Source organism: Microcebus murinus, chromosome 8 (assembly GCF_040939455.1).
Source record: "Microcebus murinus isolate Inina chromosome 8, M.murinus_Inina_mat1.0, whole genome shotgun sequence".
NCBI lineage: Eukaryota > Metazoa > Chordata > Mammalia > Primates > Cheirogaleidae > Microcebus > Microcebus murinus.
The window spans coordinates 45,399,440-45,418,241 of NC_134111.1; the positions used below are offsets into that span (position 1 = coordinate 45,399,440).

The 18,802-nt window shown below is 37.7% G+C and overlaps 1 protein-coding gene and 1 pseudogene across 2 annotated transcripts in view; both read right to left on the reverse strand.

The window, feature by feature from the left end:
* TTC21B (tetratricopeptide repeat domain 21B) overlaps nt 1-10,379 on the reverse strand; it is a 74,438-nt gene extending 64,059 nt beyond the window's left edge. Inside the window, exons 1-4 of one of the 2 annotated variants that reach the window (XM_012761172.2) lie at nt 10,229-10,379; nt 6,435-6,564; nt 6,234-6,344; nt 3,107-3,273 (exon numbers count right to left, since the gene is read on the reverse strand). In XM_012761172.2, coding sequence (XP_012616626.2) covers nt 3,107-3,273; nt 6,234-6,344; nt 6,435-6,564; nt 10,229-10,249 — 429 coding nt within the window. In that variant the 5' untranslated portion in view covers nt 10,250-10,379. Of the gene's footprint in view, nt 1-3,106; nt 3,274-6,233; nt 6,345-6,434; nt 6,565-10,228 lie in introns of those variants that run through there. The other variant, XM_076005616.1, reaches the window with a different exon arrangement.
* A 6,644-nt stretch (nt 10,380-17,023) lies between these two features.
* Nucleotides 17,024-17,637, reverse strand: LOC105867220 (thioredoxin-like protein 4A pseudogene; annotated as a pseudogene).
* Between the last annotated feature and the right edge of the window lie 1,165 nt (nt 17,638-18,802).

The following is an 18,802-nucleotide window of genomic DNA, read 5'->3' on the forward strand; positions in this document are numbered from 1 at the left end:
AGGAGGCAGCAGGATTGCTTGAGCCCAGGAGTTTGAGGTTGCTGTGAGCTAGGCTGATGCCACGGCACTCACTCTAGCCTGGGCAACAAAGCAAGACTCTGTCTCAAAAAACAAAAAAAAACAAACAAAAAAAAGAAGTTTGTCAAATATTACACTATCATTAAAACCAATATTCTTCTTTGAAACTTTGCTGATAATTTACTATTAATAATTATTCAACATGTAATTCAATATAAAAATAAGAATTTATTGCATCTTTTTAGACAAATAGCCCAAATAAACTAAGATGGAATAATAGAAGATATCTTGCTTCACATCAGATAATTTGGCAGCTATCTTGTCTTCTCTGTGACTAGTCCAGTATTTCAAATGAAAGGATAAATGATCTGAGAAATAAAAAACTGAAGAAGTCATGGTTATTTACCTTTAGATTTGTTAGTGGGCCAACAGGTGTAAGAGATATAGGATTGGGAAGAAGATGGAAACTGATTGTTTATTTTTCATTTTAAGATTAAATAAAACAATGCAAAATAAGCTCTTCTATTTAAAAATGTCTAGGTTAGTGCATAACTTTATAAACCTTTAAATAAGATTACATTTACCTCCCTGTATTTCACCTGAAAATACAGGTAAGAATCTCAATCAATGCTACTTCCACTCACTAGATCAGTGTCATGAATGAACTTAACTACTGTCTCTGTTAGGATGGCTCCCTACCTATATTCCTAGCCCCAAACTGCTTCTAAACTTTTCTTCTCTTTTTTCAAAGCTCATCTGCTATCTCCATCTTACTATTCTGCCGGCACCTGAAATACAGCATTAAGTCAAATACATCACCTCCCCGCAAAACTAGCTTCTCGTCCCAAGGTATTTTCTTTTTTTAAATTTAATTTAAAACTTTTTTAAAATTTCAGATTATTACAGGTATACAAACATTTTGGATACATGAATTACTTTTGTACAGTTTGAGTTAAAGTTATAAGTGTGTACATTGTACTCGTTAGGTGTGGATTTAACCCATCCCTTTCTCCCTCCTCCCACCTGCTTGATTTTCATTGAATTTTACTACCATATGTGCACATGAGTATTGGTCATTTAGTTCCAATTTAATAGTGAGTACATGTGGTGTTTGTTTATCCCTTCTTACGATACTTCACTTAGGAGGATGGTCTCCAATTCCATCCAGATAGTTATAAAAGGTATTAGTTCACCATTTTTTATAGCTGAGTAATATTCCATGGTATACATATACCACATTTTATTAATCCACTCATGTATTGATGGGTACTTGGGTTATTTCCACATCTTTATGATTGTGAATTGTACTGCTATTAACACCTGAGTGCAAGTGTCTTTTTTTAATAAAATGTCCTTTTTTTCTTTGAGTAAATATCTATTGAAGAAATGGTGCTGGGAAAACTGGATAGCCACATGTAGAAGACTAAAACAGGACCCACACCTCTCACCACTCACAAAAATTAATTCACGACTAATAACAGACTTAAACCTAAGGCATGAAACTATAAGAATTCTAGAATAAGAGGCTAGAAAAACTCTTACAGATATAGGTCTAGGCAAAGAATTTATGGAGAAGATCCAATAAGCAATCACAGCAACAAAAAAATTAAATAAATGGGACCTGATTAAATTAAGAAGCTTCTGCATAGGCAAGGAAAACAATCAACAGAGCAAACAGAGAACCTATAGAATGGGAGAAAATATCTGCATGTTATACATCAGATAAAGGGCTAATAACCAGAATCTACAAAGAACTCAAGCAAATTAGCAAGAAAATATCAAACAACTCTATTAAAAAGTGGGCAAAAGACATGAACAGAAGCTTTCCAAAAGAATATAGACTAATGGCCAATGAAAATATGAAGAAATGCTTAACGTTTCCAAGGTATTTTCTATCTATGTTAACTGGTCTGTGAATAATCTAGGCTTAAAGCCTCAAAGACATCCTGATATGTGGATGTCACCTTGTTATCCTCCCTCACTACTTATTATCTATCAGTTGACAAGTCCCATGGGTATTTAAAAATTTTCAACTTTGTAATCACTGTACAATATTTCAGTGTGGTCCCTCAAAACCTTCTGCCAGAAAGTACTACCTTTTCCTTTTTTTAAATTTTTTTTTACCACATTCTAGTTTTTCCCCAAGCCAGTTCATCCCACAAACCATTGTTAAATTAATCTTCTGGATTTGTAATCTAGTATCACTCCCACGATTAAAAATCTTCAGTGGCATCTCAGTGCCCATCAAATTAGATACAAATATTTGTACATGGCAGTTAAGATCCTTCAATTTGTCCCAATCTTTCTCTCCAAGCTTTTCTTCCACCCTTATCAATCTATGTACTCCGTGTTCCCATTAGAGTAGAGGTCTCACTGCACCCACCTAGAATCAACATGTCTCATTTCTATCTATTATTTCCCACCTTGGTAGTATCTACTCCCCTTTTCCATAATCTCTGTCTGTTGAAACTGTATCCATTTTTCAAGTTTTAGCTCAAATGCTACTTTCTTCAAAAAATTCTTCCTCATTCTCCTAATACTTATAGATGTGATCTCTCTTCAATTTAAATTTATTCCTAGCACAAAATAAGCAAGCAATAAATGTTAGTTATTACTTTCTTAAATATTTGAATCACATCTCTCTCTTACCATTTGCAATTTTTCTCACAATATTAGTTGGGTATATGCTCTATGCTACTACTAGATGATTCATTCATGAAAGTAAAGCTTATATATTCTTTATCTTTGCATTATTAACAGTATAAATAATTGTACCTTGTATCTAGAGCTGTTCAATAAGAAAAGAGGAAGGGAACAAAGAAAAGAGATAAAGAGGGAAGGAAGGAGGATGAAGGCAAAAGAGAAAAGGAGAGGGAAGGAACCAGGGAGGGCTCTTTTCAAGTATTAACAGTATAAAAACAACCTTAGAGGATCCCTATTTTACAATATAATATTAAAATAAAGCTGTTATTTACAAAGTGAGAATACAGTAGACAATAACAAAGAGCTAAACTGCAAACACTATTGAATATATTGATAACATAAGCTTCCTTTAACATTACTACTTCAAAATAAGAAAAACAGCTACCTCTTTACTACCATCTGACATTTTGATCATTCTGTCAATATATTCTCTCGCCTTCTCATGGCGACCAATGTGCCATAAAAATAAGCCTGCATGGTATAAAGCTCTTTGTCCAGCTCCTTTACGTTGGTCCTTCAGCCTGGCATCTGCTTCCAGAATAGCTTCTCTATCTGGGAGGGAAAAATGACATTAAGTGGAAATTAAGTTCTGGATCAAGTGTTTATAATGGGTCAGATAATTAACAACACAGATAATTTCATTTTTCTCTCTATAGTAGAACTAATAGAAGTAAAATGCAAGCCACATATGAAATTTAAAATTTTCTAGAGCCCTACCAAGGAAATAAAACAAATAAGTAAAATTAGTCTTAATGTTTTATTTAATCCAATATATCTGAAATATCATTTCAATACATAGTTGATATAAAAATTATGGAGATACTTGGCATTCCTTTTTTCTTACTAACTTTTTAAAATCTGGTGTATATTTTATATTTATAACATATCTCAATTAAGATGCTAAGTTTTCTTCAGAAATACTTGATTTATAGTTAGATTTCATAAAACTTATCACTGAAAAGCAGATTCACAGACTCAAGTTGTTCTAAATGTAAGTTTTCTAGTAACTGAATCAAGTATCAGTTTTAAATTAAAAAATTACAATTAAATAAAATTTAAAATTCAGTTCCTCAAACTAGCTACATTTCAAGTGCCTAAATGCCACATGTGGTTAACAATCACTGTAATGCAAAGTACAGCTATATAGTTTATGTCTGTGCCAACATAGAAACGTTATTTATATATGCTAATATTTTTTTATAATAAAACTTGTAAAAATTTGTAATGATTCTCAAATAATGCAATTACTAGGAACAGGTCCAGTACTAGTACTCAAATTACCTGACACTCAAGTCTAATTCTAAAATATATAAACATGCAAGGCTACTCTCACGGGCCAGTGAAAAGGTAGCATAATTACTATTACTTACATAGCTTAACACTGACTGCTTGGCTACTCTCTTAAACAGATGGCCTCCTTCTAATAACTCTGTTCACTTATATTAAATCTATTATATATAAGTATCTGGTTAGGATACAAATGTCAATCATATCCAAATTCTGGATTGAATCAGAATTGGGACTAGTCATGCAATAAGGAAGAAGCACTATCAAAGTTGAGGGTGTTGAGTCCAACTGTTCTACCTTTCTGGAAATGGCTACCAAGGAAAAAGATAAGTGATTCTTCCCTTCGACTCTTATAACATAAATTTAAATGTGGAACTATCAAGGCACAGCTTTGTGAGTCAAAGAAACAAAATTGTTTCTGTGGGGATACAGATTGCTTGGCATGAAGATCCTTTTCCATCCTCCCTACCTTCCCCCCATAGTCCCTTCAAAAATTTTCATTAAATAGCCACGATGTAGAAACAGAAAAGAACTCATCAGAGCAGGAAAGGAGCAAGCATTATACTTTTTAGCCCAGATTTCCATCAAGTCCCTAATGGGGTCTCAGTTAACTGTGACACTATCTGCATGAAGTTGGCTACTGCCAGATCTCAGCCTAAGTCTCTTTACAATCAGGGCTTACGTGAACATTCAGGAAGAATGTACACTAACAATGTAGGCCTTTCCTTGGCAATATTTACAGACATCGGGGCCCCTACTAGAGCTCAAGTCCATTTGGCATCATCCATGGCATAAAGTGGAATCAGAGTTCAGGTGTCTCTAAACAATATTTCTGTCTACACCTTTTCAGTGTATTGGAAATAACATTTCCCAACAGAAATGTTGGGAATAACTGCTGGGAATAACCAATTAAATGAAAACCTGATTATAGAAAGAAAATATTTTGTACTAATTTCTTTTATTTAGACTTAACTGACTACAGCTCTCTTATGCAAATCCTCTGCTCTAGCTAAACAAGATTCCCACTGGAGCACAGAGAAAGGAGATCCACAGGAGAGCCTAATCCTGAACCACATCCACGTATTTGCCCATCAGTTTCTCCTATCTGGCCAATACTGTTCATATGAAATTCTACCTGCCCTTCATAAATCAGATTAAGTTCTAACCTTTCACAAAGCTGTTCCAGCCCACTCTTGTGGATTAATAGTATACATCAATTTCAATTAATTATGGACTTGTTTCATCTTTTATCACTTATAGTAACAGTAGAATTTAATCTTTGTGGTTTTTACATTTTGTTTTCTCAACTAGATTATAACCTGACATCACATGGATCACATGGATCACTTATTACAATTCTTTCATATCTTCTAACTATTTTTGGTATAATTTCTTGTAGAAAGTGAGCACATAACTGTTAAATGTGTTTATTTACTATTGATTTGTACATGTGTACATGGAGTGAAGGAGGCATGTGATACTTTAAGAAAAAAGTGTTTTCTAATATTTAAGAAACCATACTATGACATTTGACTATTATCTAATTATTTGTACCAGATTCTATATTTATAATCCTATTAGCTGTTACTGAATACATATGAAACAATATAATGCTATTTCTTCTTCATTACCTGTAATTTTGATATTATTCTGGTCTTAGCCATTAAGTTAACTACACACTAAGATAGTTCACACAATTTTAATTGCTGGTTTATGCATAAGGTTCCTTCTATAACCTAATCATATTTCCAAACCTACCACTAAATAAAAATTTACTGAATATCTTCCAAGAGCTAGCCCCCATGCAGGGTATAGAGGCCTTCAAGAAACTTAATATATAGAAGAAATAAACTGCATATAGCTATATATTTGCACATAACAAGTTGTAAGTTGGCTGCTGCAAAGCTATTTATGTATATATAGCACCTGTTCTTTGGCTGTCCTGTTTTTCCATAACAATTGCTAAATATATGTTCACCTTTAAGTTAACTCAAACAATTGCTATGTACTAATAAAACCTCTGCCATAGTATATAAGAAATATGAAAGTAGTATAGACATGTTTCTTATGCCTGATGAATTTACACTCTTCTCAGGAAGATAAAACATGATATAAATAGCACCTATATATAATATAGTATGATGAGACTGAATGGTATAATTGAGAAAAATCAAAATGAACTAAATAGGAAAAATTGTCATAAGCATTATACTTAAATACTATACCTGGATTAGGACTCATTTTATGGGCATAGATCAGCGCAAGGAGAGAACAAAGGGATACATCTTGTTTATTTTTAAGAGCCTCAAATTCTCGAAGAGCTTCTTGAACTTTACCTGAAAATCAAGATTATGAAATGAAAAATTGTTCATAGTGCAAAGCAAGAATTTAAAACTGATGGAATATGTTTAATAACTAGCACATACCTTCCATTAATATACCATAGGCATGAAAAAACCTGAAGACTGGGTCACTGCCATATCTCTTGATTCCTTCACTGGCAGCAAGTAATATATGACGGAAATATCTCTCTTTACAGTAGTAATTAATCAAAGTCTAGAAAGAAATAATGACAAGATATTATAAAAGGATATCAGTGCTCTGAAATACTCTAAGAAGCAGATGTTAATGTAAAACATGGAATAATCTAAAACTTAGATAATGTGATATTTTTTTCTTCCCAGTTCTTGAAATGGTGTTAATGGCTAGTACTCAATAAGAAGGAGTATAGAACAGAATAAAAACAAAATTAGTGAAATAATTCAATGTTTTCTAATAATTCCAATCTTTTCTCCTAAATTTTTTAACTATTGAAATCAGGCTACTTTCTTTTCCTTTACCCACGTTTTCTTGAAGGTTCTAGAAAACAGAAAAATACACCAAAACCAAGAATTTTTTTTAAAAAAGACAAGAGGCTTCCATTGCCAAACCAGATTTCTTAAAAACAAAATCTGCCTCTTAAAATACATAATTTTTTTTATTATGGCATTATGAAGTAATGACAAATTAAACTCAGCAATCTGTCAAACATCATTTTACGTGTTTTAGATGTGAGTTCTGCAACAAATAAAAGAACAAATGATCTAAACTGTTCTTCAATGAAAATGATTATCATTAAGCTTTTTTCAAAATTATATTATTTTGATTTACAAGACAGAAAACTACTATCAGGACCTACTAAATTCTGATTAATTGGGTCTGTGCTTTATACCATTTTCCTCAGGATCTATCTAAAGATTGGTTGCTGACCTAATCAAAGAGGGAAGCCACACTTCCACCATCATTGTCATACCCTTGATTCACCTACAGAAACCAATTTGAGACATCTCATAACCCCCTACCCTGACTGTAGCTCATTCAGCATGAGTGGGAAATATGGATAAAGTGCTAATTGACAGGGTTGACGCCTAAGAGTGTCTAGACAGCTCAGTTCTACAATCTATTGTTTCTGGAAGACTCCAGTTCATGTCCTTCTCTCTAGATCAGCGAGGCAAATATTCTCTCCAGCTTTTACTCTGCTTTCCTCCTTGTGGTTATTGCTCTCTATTCTTCGTCTTAGCCACATTTCTTGAAAGTATGATCCATACCCATCTCCCAGACCTCCACAGCTCACTTCAGTAAAGTGCAGTTCTCCTCCAATGCCCCACTGCCCTAAGGTCGCAAATAACCTCTTACTTTGCCACAATTAAGGGCACTTTTAATATTAATATCATCCTATTTGAATTCTGTCTAGCATTTAGTATCACTTGGCCCTATAATCCTCCTACAGGCATTATCATAAAAAGGACATGGATTTAAAAGTGAAAAGACTTGGTTGTATATCTCTGATCCATCTTCGAAACCTCGGTCTGCTCATTTGTGAAATGCTGTTAATAATTTACAGGTTGTTGTGAGGACTAATTAAGATACAGTATAAAAGTCCTGTTCTGAAAAGAAAAAAAAGTTCCTCTGAATCCCGTATGTTGATGGAATAAAAAGCAATGTGTCTAACCAAGACTTCTCATCTAAGCTCCAGATTCGTATTTCTATTTGCCACCTGCCACCCAAGCCACAAATTGCAGCATGAAAATTTCCCTTCCCCCTAAGTTTCACGTGTCAGTAGTTTTTTCTATTTCTCTAGTCTAGCTCCCACTAAACATACCTATTGCCACTGCCTTGGTTCATGTTAGGCTGTTCAGTCCAACAGACATTTACTGACCACCTACTAGTGCCAGGCACCGGGCTACTGTGAATGTAAAGGTAAGTAAGACATGGTTTCTGCCTCAGAAAAGCTTACGTTTTACAGATGAGACTAATTTAAACACCAACTGAAATACAATGTAGTAAATGCAAGAAAAGAGCTTATAAATTGCTCTGGGAATGTAGGATAACAACACTTAGACAGCTCTGGTACCTGAGGTGGGGTGAGGGGAGGATAGAAGAGTAAAATTAAGGAAAGATTCTTGGGGAGGACTTCAGAGCTGACTCTTAAATTGCAAACCCCTCACTCTCCCTACATACACACACACACTTTTCCTATTTGCCTTTCATGATTTTGAGGGAGGTACAGGAGTTAGTCAGGCATAGGAGCAAGACAATCAGAGGAACTGTGACAACACACACACACACAAAAAAACCATCAGTGGTCCCTTGGGATGGAAGTGGTGATGGAAATCACTGAAAGCCACTTCATATTCTAGAGCAGGGGTTGGCAAAGTACAGTCTGAGGGCCATATCTGGCTTGCTGCCTATTTTTGTACAGCCAGTGATCTAAGAATGGTTTTTACATTTTCAAGCAGTTGGAAAAAAAAAAGAAAAATATATTTCATAATGTGAAAATTATATGAAAGTTAAATTTTAGTGTTCATAAAGTTTTACTGGAACACAACCATGTTCATTCATTTAAGTATTGTCTATGGCTGCTTTTAAAACACAACAGCTGAGTAGATGTGACAGAGACCATATGGCCCACAAAGCCTAAAATATGTACTATCTGGTCCTTTGTAGTGAAAGTTTGCCATTCCCTGCTCCCCAGGCTTAACTAAAGACAAGGAGTACTAGAAGATGATGCTGGAGAGGAAGGGAGGGTGAAGAAGAGCCTTATATTAAGGACTTGAACTTGATGCTTAAGTCTAAGTGATGAGAAGCCACATTTTTTAGCATGAAAGTGTTTGTATTAAAGAGTTCATTTGGGTGACAGTGCAAGAGACAAATTCAAGGGGATGAAAAACTTGAAGGGGATGGGAGAATAGCTTGACAGAAGGATAAGGTAAAAATTCAGGCAAAAAAGCAAACGACACTCTAGCACTCCCTACCCTCCTGCACTGCCAAATTGTCCTCCATCCACTTAACATCTCACAGGGTACATTTTATTTGCCTACTTATTGTCTGACTCCTACTCAAATGTAAGCTTCAAGACTGGAAGGGTCTTTCTTAAGCTTTATTGTTGCAGTGTCTTCTGTGCTTGCAATAGTGCTGGACACACAGAAGCATTACTGAATGAACTGAATTAAGGTTTTTCTCCAGCAATAGACTAAAATCTGTGAAGGCAGGGGCTGTTCGGTTTTGCTCACTGACATCTCCAGCTCTCGTGGACATATAGTAAGCCCTTCATAAATACTTGCTGAAGGACTGAATGGAGAAGACCATCATCTGAAAAGAAAACTTTTATTTTCAAGCCTCATGTCTTTAATTCTTTTAAAGCATCATTTCTTAAGTGGCCCGCCATTAATATTGGCTAAATGGATGAATCAGTGATAAATAAAGAAGACCATCACCCTAAAATAAAGACTCCTTGTTTTTGAAGTCTCATGTCTTTAACTGGTTTCATATAATCTTCCTGTCCAACTGTGGAGCTGACACTACTAATAGTTTGATGTGAGTCCCTAAAAATCGCACGTCGTATGTTAGTTACCAAAGCTTCCCTAACAAACATGATGCAAAAGCAAAAATAAGCACACCAACCTGAGTGGGGACAAGCACACTAACGACCATTCAGAAAGCAGCACGCCGGGAGGGCTGCCCCAGACCTCCGGATTCCAAGGCAGGGCCCGCGGAGGCGGACCAGGTGAGGCGGGCCACCGGTCCTCGCTGCGGGGCCGGCGACACCCACGAACCAGGGCGGCGAAGGCCCAGCAGGGGAACGGCGGCCTCGCGAGGTCCGCCCGAGCTCTCCACGCCCCCCAGCCCATCGCCACCCCCCAAAAGAACCCGTCCGGGCGCCGCCCGCCCGCCCGCTCACCTTCAGCACCTCCGGGTCCATGGCTCCCCCGAGGCCGGGCCGCTGGGAGCGGGGCGTGTGCTCGCCTCAGCCCGCGGGAGACTCAGGGGCTCAGGACCCGGCCGCGGCCCCAACCCCGCCAGAGCTCCGGGACGCGGCGGGAGGGGCGGGGCGGGGCGGAGCCGCGCCGCCATTGGCTGCCGGCGGGAGGGGGCGGTCCCTTGCGGCAGGGATTGCGGGAGGCGGACCCCGGGCGCCGGCGGGGGGCCTCCAGGGAGGGCTGCGAAGGCGACCCTGGAGGACCCAGCGGGGGAAAGGGGCGCGACCGAATGGTGGAGCTGGAAAAGGAAGTCCGCTAGGGAAACGGCTCTCGGAGGACGGTGGGTGGGCAGGCCTGAAGGTATGGAATAAAGGAAATGGAGGAGGAAGTCCGGAAGAAGGGCAAGTCTGTTTCCCACCGCTGGCTCGTCTGCCGCACGTTTGTGTAGGGGCCGATCCCGCAATGCGGCTAGCTGCGAGACTCCACCAGGCCAGGGAAAGCGCTTCACTTTCACGTGTGGTGGTTGCATTGTGGCCACCAGGTGGCGCAGAAAAATCACAAGTGCTTCACACAAACGCGAAGACCTTCTTGGACCCATCTTATTTGCAGGCATTGCTGCAATCTTTTGCTTGTTAGAATGCATATTAGCCCGTGTTTGTTTGTTTGTTTGTTTGTTTGTTTGTTTGTTTGTTTGTTTGTTTGTTTTACCAGGCCTGATAAGAGGAACAAATAAGTTAAACTTTGTGAGTGCGTATTTTGAATGATACTGTTGATTTCAAGCTGAGAATAAAATTAATCCCAATGCAAACTTTTGTGTTTGCACCCATCAGGCAACTCTGTCACCTGCTAATAGATTTCTTCAGTTCAGAGAGAATTGCACTGAAATATAGTGGAGTAAGAAAATTTCTACTTCTGCTTAAAGAGTTTTTAAAAATAATACATAAGGTTTAAATGAGCTTTGTCGAATCTTTTACATGGATTCCCAATTTTGATCCTAGTATTAATTATCTTACTTTAATTCACATGACATGTAGTTGCCTTTTTCAGGTTTTAAGTTTCTTAAGGAGTTTATGAACAATTAACTTTTTTTCCCACGTAACGACAGTCTTGAGAGAAAGGGTAGCTGCTATCCTAGGCTTTAGGGCAAGGCATTATTTCTCATTGATTTCCCTTTAATGTGCATTCCACCCAATTCAGCACATATTTTCATGAGCACTGATTTTTCTTTTCAACATTCATAGTCCAGCTAAAACATCTGTGGTGATGGGCAACTGGTACTATCTGCTAGTATGGTTTTCAAAGCTGTGGATTTATCTGCACTTGGAAGGCAGCAGAGAATACCAAGGGCCAAGGCACTCATTAAAACATATTAGGTCATGAAATATAAAATGTCCGATTTTGAATCAAAAGTTTAGTTTATTATATGTCAAACAAGATGCAGTACAATTAATCAAATTATACACCTAAACTATCAACACAGTTTTTCCATCTTAATGGTAGCTTGCTTATACCAGCAGCGAAGAAGCCTGGAGGGTGAATGATGATGAAATTGTGAAAGGAGTTCTACACATCTTATTGAGAATTGAATAGTTTTCCTTGCAAGAAGTGCTCGAAAGCTTGGAAGAAGTGGTGGTCAGTTGGTGCTAGGTCTGGTGAATATGGTGGATGACAAAGAGTTTCCAAGTCCAGCTTCTGTAGTTTGAGCAGTGTTGTTTTTGTGAAATGTGGTTTTGCAAGAGGATTGGCCTGTCCCTATTGACCAATTTTGACTGCTTAATCACAGGCATCCTTATCATTCTGTCCGATTGGTTGCACTAGACATCTGCTGTAATCGACTGACCAGGTTTCATGAAGCTATACCGGATAATACCAGCACTGGACCACCAAACAGACACCAATAGCTTTTTTTGATGAATATTCACTTTTGGACTGTGTTTTGGCACTTCATCTTTATCCAACCATTGTGCCGAATGTGTGTGATTGTCAAAAAGAATTCATTTTTCATCACATGTAACAATACAGTGTAGAAATGGTTCCCCTTTATGTCCTGAGAGCAAAGAAAGGCAAGCTTCGAAACAATTTCTCTTCTGATACTCATTTAATTGATCAGGTACCCAACTATCCAGCTTCTTTACCTTGCTAATTTGTTTCAAATGGTCCAATATTGCTGGAATAGTAATGTCACACCTTGCTGCTAATTCACGCATGGGTTGAAATGGACTCGCTTCCACTACAGCTCATCATTTCAGTTCATTGTTATCCACCTTGGTTTCAGGTCACCCACATGGCTCATTTTCAGGATTAAAACCACCAGAATGGACCTTCTCAAACCACGGATATTCTATGTGTTCATTAGCTACATCCTTCCCAAACACTTCGTTGATATTTTGAGCTGTCTGTGCTGCACTGGTTCCATGATGGAACCCATATTCAAAAATAACACTATTCTTATCTATCCATGGTTTCACAAAATTTTCTCTAAAAAAATTTGAAAGATAATCATAAGCCAAAATGTCCATTTGAAAGAATGAGGATGTATCTTCACAATAAAAATAAAACAAGAAGTGTTAAAGTGAAATGTCAGAGATACCAGCTGTCAAACTTAGTACGTAAGGAAATCGGACACTCCATAATTAATAACCTGATATAATCTTGAACTGCGACTTTTGGTTGCAAGTAAAAATTCATCTGAAAGGAAATATCTAAGGATCAGGCTATTTCTGTATGTAATTTCCGTTTCCTGTCCATAATTACTGCCTGCCCAGGTTGCTTGGTGGAGCTCTTTGAATCTTTATTGGTTTTGGGTGCTGCCTGATTCATGAATCATTTCTTTGCTCAAATAAACCACTAAATTTAATTTATCTAGGGTTTTCTTCTAACAGGTTATTACTATAAAGTTGAAACAAGATACATAGATGTTAAAGAAGTATGAAATCCAAATAAAGCATCACATAGTTCAGGCAACATCATGGAAAAGTTAGAAGGTTAACTAAAGCCAGAATTGCTGAGTTTGAATTAAGGTTCTGTCTCTTAATAACTTTGCAACTTTGGGCAAATCATTAACTTTTCTCTGCTTTAGTTTATGTATTTGTAATGGCTAATTATAAATAGGTAGTGTAATATTTTCTTTGTCAATCTATAGATTAAAAGAGATTATGTGAAAGTATTTTATAAATTGAAACACACTGTGTAAAAGTTATAGCACATTTATAGGAAAGCTCCTTAACCAAAGAGCTGTTTAAGTATGGAGGAAGCCATTTTACCTCCCTGGGATTAGGATCCAGCCTTTGCTATCAATGATTATTTTCTTTTCCAAATAACACAGTACAAATGTACCGTGCTTTTGTATAGTGTATGAAATGAAGAGGCTACTGATACCAAAAAAAATTAAGACAATTGGCATAACTTATCTCTTTAAAAGTCTTCATTTTTATTCAATTAAGTTAGGGAGAAGAAGATAGAGGTCAGTCACTTGCCTTTTACGTTTCTTTTGCTCAATGGCACTCACTACGGTGAGAGTTGAGAAAGTGATCTGAGTTCTAACAATGTTTTGTTTAATCAGTTATTCATTCATTCACCAAACATTTAATGAGTGTTTATGGCAGAGAAAAATTCTTGTCCTTACTCTCCTAAACTTTAAAGTCTAGTAGAGTTAGACAGACATTGAATTCACAAAAGGGAGACATTGAACAAATATTCACAAAAGGAAATGAATAAATTACAGTAAGTTGCAACTACAATAAATTAATAGCTGTTTTAGAAAGTGCAATGAAACGAGACTAAATTGGGTCTCTCTGCCAAGCTTTACGGATTAATGTATCAGTTCACATCAATTGTTATAGTCCAGAGAATCCTTTGAATCAATTCCTATAATTTACTTCTTTTAGACTACTGTATTATACTTTGTTTTTCTCTAAAAATACCCCAGCAGCTTAAATATCTGATGGCTAAGAACTTCTGATAATAGTAAACTCACCTCCTATTCACCGGAATTATGAGATGTAGTGAATGTTTCTAGTCGAATGTCGTAACATAGATTTACTAGGAGAGTTATTTTTTCTTGGTTTGCCTGGTTAGATCTTTACATTTTATTTATGCAAAAGTAGGAGAGAGAAGACACCGAAACATATATTTAAAAAGACACTATTCTTTTGAAATAGAAAGAATGAATTATTTAAGTGTTTATAACTGTGATATACAAAACATCTTCAGACATGATGCCATCTATGTTTCCTTTTGCTTCTTTAAAGAATCTTTTTCTGGTTTATAGAATAAGTACAAAGAATAGTGATAACTCCTTCCTCTCTGCTTGGTCTGATAGTAAGATGGAGAGTACATTAATAAGACAGAGAGTACTTATGTCCAAGTTCACATATGGAAAATTGTACTCAATGTCAAATTCACACTACCTCCTTCTAGATACTTTATTACTTTTTAATATGAGATAACTAAAGCTCCATTCTAATTTTTGTCTTAAGTTTGAGAAAAATTAGGTCTTAACTTGAGGCAATTGCACATTAATGTAAAATGTTGAGTCTGCAAAATTAAAGGAGCAAACAGCAAATTTATGTTCAGTAGAATTGAAATTATGAAGACTGTTATGCTCTGATATAATCTTCTTTAGATATGTTGTATCTAAGTTTTCGCACTGATCTTCCTTTACCTGCCTTTTTTCATTGGCTTCTCCCTTGCCTACATCCATTTCAGCATTTGTTTATTAGTAGCAAATATATGATACCACTGCACTACTGAATTAACTACGGGGAAGGCAAAGATTTACCTCTACTTTCTTAGAGTCTTTGGCAGGGCCTGAGAATTAATTTGGCCTGAGACATTAACAGGAGAAAAGCATACAAATGTATTTAATGTAAGTTTCATGTAACTTAGGAGCCTTCCTAGGCAAATGAAGACCCCAAGAAACAGCAAAAGCAAAATGCCTTTAGGCTAGGTTGAATGAAGAGAGGCAATTATGAAAAATAATTGAACTATGTGTGGAGATTAACAGAAGATAAGAATTATTTTTACAAGGTCTGTTTGTACAGAATTTTCTTGGCTATGACTCCCTATCAAAGAATGTTTCTTTTCTCCTCGTACAGGGAGGACATATTTCACATGAAAGTTTTTCATTCCTTGTTTGCAGGAAGAAAAGGGGAGATTAGAGTGCCCTTTTGCATCTGCTGTATTTCATGTGCTTTTAGCTCAAGATAATCCTATGCCAAAGTGGCATATTTTGGTGGTAGCCACACTTTCTCCCTCTTCTCAGCCTGTTGGTCCAACTTCTTGCCCCAAATACCTCTCCTTCTGCCAATTTGACTTCTTTATCTCTAAGAAATTAGGACAGAGATAAATTCTTTTTTTTCCCCAATTAAAATATACAATTCAATGGTTTTTTATATATTCAGGATTGTGCGACCATCAACACAATCATAAACATTTTAATCATCTAAAAAAAAAAAAAAACCCTGTGCCCAATGGCTACACCTCATTCCCCCTCCCTCTCAGTCTTAACCACCACTAATCTACTGTCTCTGTGGATTTGTCTATACTAGACATTCCATATAAGTGGGATCATACAATATAGACTGACTGGTTTCTTTCACTTAGCCTGTTTTCAAGGTTCATCCACATTTTAACATGTATGTATCAGTACTTCATTTCTTTTCACAATTGAATATTTCATTGTATGGAGGGATCACATTTTGTTTTTCCATCCATCTCTTGAGGGTTTCCACATTTTTGGCTACATGAAGAATGCAGCCATATACAAGTTTCTGTGTGGACATGTGTTCAGTCCTCTTGGATGTTCACCTAGGATTGAGATTGCTGATCAAATGGTACCAACATGATCAACTTTCTGAGGACCAGACTGCCCATTTCCCAATGGGCTGGACCATCTTATATTCCCCCCAGCACTGAGTGAGGGTTCTAATTTCTCTACATCCTCACCGACACTTGTTATAATCTGACTTTTTGATTCTAGTGACCCTAGTGGGTGTGAAGTGGTATCTCATTTTGGTTTTGATTTGCATTTCTCTAATAGGCAATGATGCTCAGTATCTTTTAATGTGCTTACTGGCTTTGTGTTTTACCTTATTTGGAGAAAAATTAGGAGTGTCATATTGAATGTGTTGTATGCCTAGTACTTGAAGTCATATGGATTTTTTTCACCAACCCCTCACTGTAATATGATTTTCCATATTTTATACATGGGAAAACTAACACAAAAGATTAAACTATAGATTTTCATTTGAATATTAAATCAATTTAAAAAGCATACACTCATTTGTATATTTATATAAAAAATGGGTTTCACTCATTTTTAAGTATTCCTTATGTTTCAACAGTAACAATAAACCAGCCAGGTGCAGTGGCTCACAGCTGTAATCCAGGACTTTGGGAGACCAAGGTGGGATGATCACTTGAGGCTAGGAGTTTGAGACCAGCCTGGACAATACCTACGCAATAGCAAGACCCCATCTCTACAGAAAACAAAATTAACCAGCTGTGGTGGTGCATGCCTGCTGTGTCCCAGCTACTTGGGAGGCTGAAGCTCGATTAATTAGCCCAGGGGTTGGAGGCTGCAGTGAGCTATGATGACTCCAGGCAGGGCAACACAGTGAGACCTTGACTCAAAAAAAAGAAAAAAAAAAAAAAAAAGGAAAGAAATACAAGAGCCTCATAGGGTAACCACCTTAATCTCACTCCAAAGGTAAAGATAAGAATTCACTTTGACTCCCAAAATCAGTTAATCTATACATGAAGTTTCGTAAGCACAATTATGACTGCTATCACAGCGTGTTTATTCCAGCTAGTTAAGGCCCTGTAGTCGTATCTCAGCGATCCTCCAGCCCTTGAGCTTCCTGTACTTTTCCAAAGGCTTTAAATAATTTGAAACATCTCCACATGGAAGCAGCTCCACATGTGTCCACAGACTGCGGCTCCGGTGCTCAGTATCTGTATTTGGTGGAGGAGTCCTTGGGAGACACGACCAGGCCGCGGCCTTTGCGGGCCCCGCGGTACACAGTCTCTATGATGCCCACCTGCTTGTCCTCCACGGCCCAGTTAATCCTGTTGTTGCCGGTGCCCAAGTCAATCATGATGTGCCTGTTCCTGAAGAAAAGCATGACGGTGCATGGATCATATAACTCATTCATTTTGTTGAAGTCAGGTACTTCTGTTGTATCCGCAAGATAAATAACTGCAACATTTTTCACTTTAAAACAGCTGGGTATCCAAACGGGGCTCGTACCAAGATGAGGAAGACCCCGTTACCTGCCATTTCTTCTCAGCTATGCCGTACAGAACCTCGTCCATTTTCACAAGTGGGGTCCCAGTCGTGCCCGAACCGAATGACGACGACTCGGTCCTCCTCCGAGAGGATGGCCTGGTCTACCTGCCGGCCACTGTGCAAGTGCGGGAGCATGTACTACAGACGTCTCGGCGGCCGGGCTGGCTGCCCCCGGGCAGCGGCAGGGGCTCCCGCCCAGGAATCCATAAATGCTTATCTCTAAGAAATCTCATCAGAGTTTCACTTCACATTGATGAACGCAGCTTCCTTCTGCCCTCGTGATGGCACCCAGACTCTATCTCCTTCAGGAAGGGAATCCTCCCCATGCCTAGAGGCAGGGATTATTTCCCTGCAACAGCTGAGAAGATTTTTTTTTCTCACCCTGAAGTGTCCAGGCTTTCTTTTAATCCAATTCCTGCTTTTTTATGCACTGGAACCTTTTCATCAGCCCTTCTGTTTGTCTGAATTAGCAGAATGAAAACGGCTGGAGCTCACATGTCAGGATCCCTGTTCCTAAATCCATTTATAAATGTGCTTTAATTTGTGGCAGTATGTTTTCGTCCTCAAACTTTTACACTGGGAATATTGAAACGTATAGAAAAGTTGCAGAAGAGTATGGTGAACACCCTATAGTCACCACAAGAGAATATTTTAGAGACCCTGTTTTGTCTTGCTCTCCATAATTTTCATTCTCTTTACTTCAAGTAGATAGCTAAGCCATTAGTACTTTTGCAGCAGAGTGGAAGCAAAACCCTTTAGAACCGTGCTGCCTAATAAGATAGCCACTTGCCACATGAGGCTGTTTAAATTTATATTAAAATTAATTAAAATTGGAGGAAATTATAAATTAATCAGTTACACTTGCCACATTTCAAATGTTCAGTAGCCACATGTGGCTAGTGGTTACTGAATTGGACAGCATAGATATAGGATATTTTTATCATCTCAGAAGATTCCACAGGACAGCACCTTAAAAGCAAAGAGACAGAGTGAAGAGCAGTTCCTAGAAACTGGGACAAGGACAAAAACCAATAAGGTCCCATAATTTTTAGGGATCCAGTGGTTGATCTGTAGTAGTGAACCCAGAAGGAGCCAAAACCTCAGAGAAATGGGTGCATGGTACACCCACCAGGGCTGAGTGTGGGATACAGATCTCAAAGATCCATTTTAGTTTGGATAATAAGGAATCCACCAAAGACCATGACAAACTCGCAAGTCAAGAAACTGCTCCCATTTCCCGACCACCATGTAAGCCTCTTAGATTCTG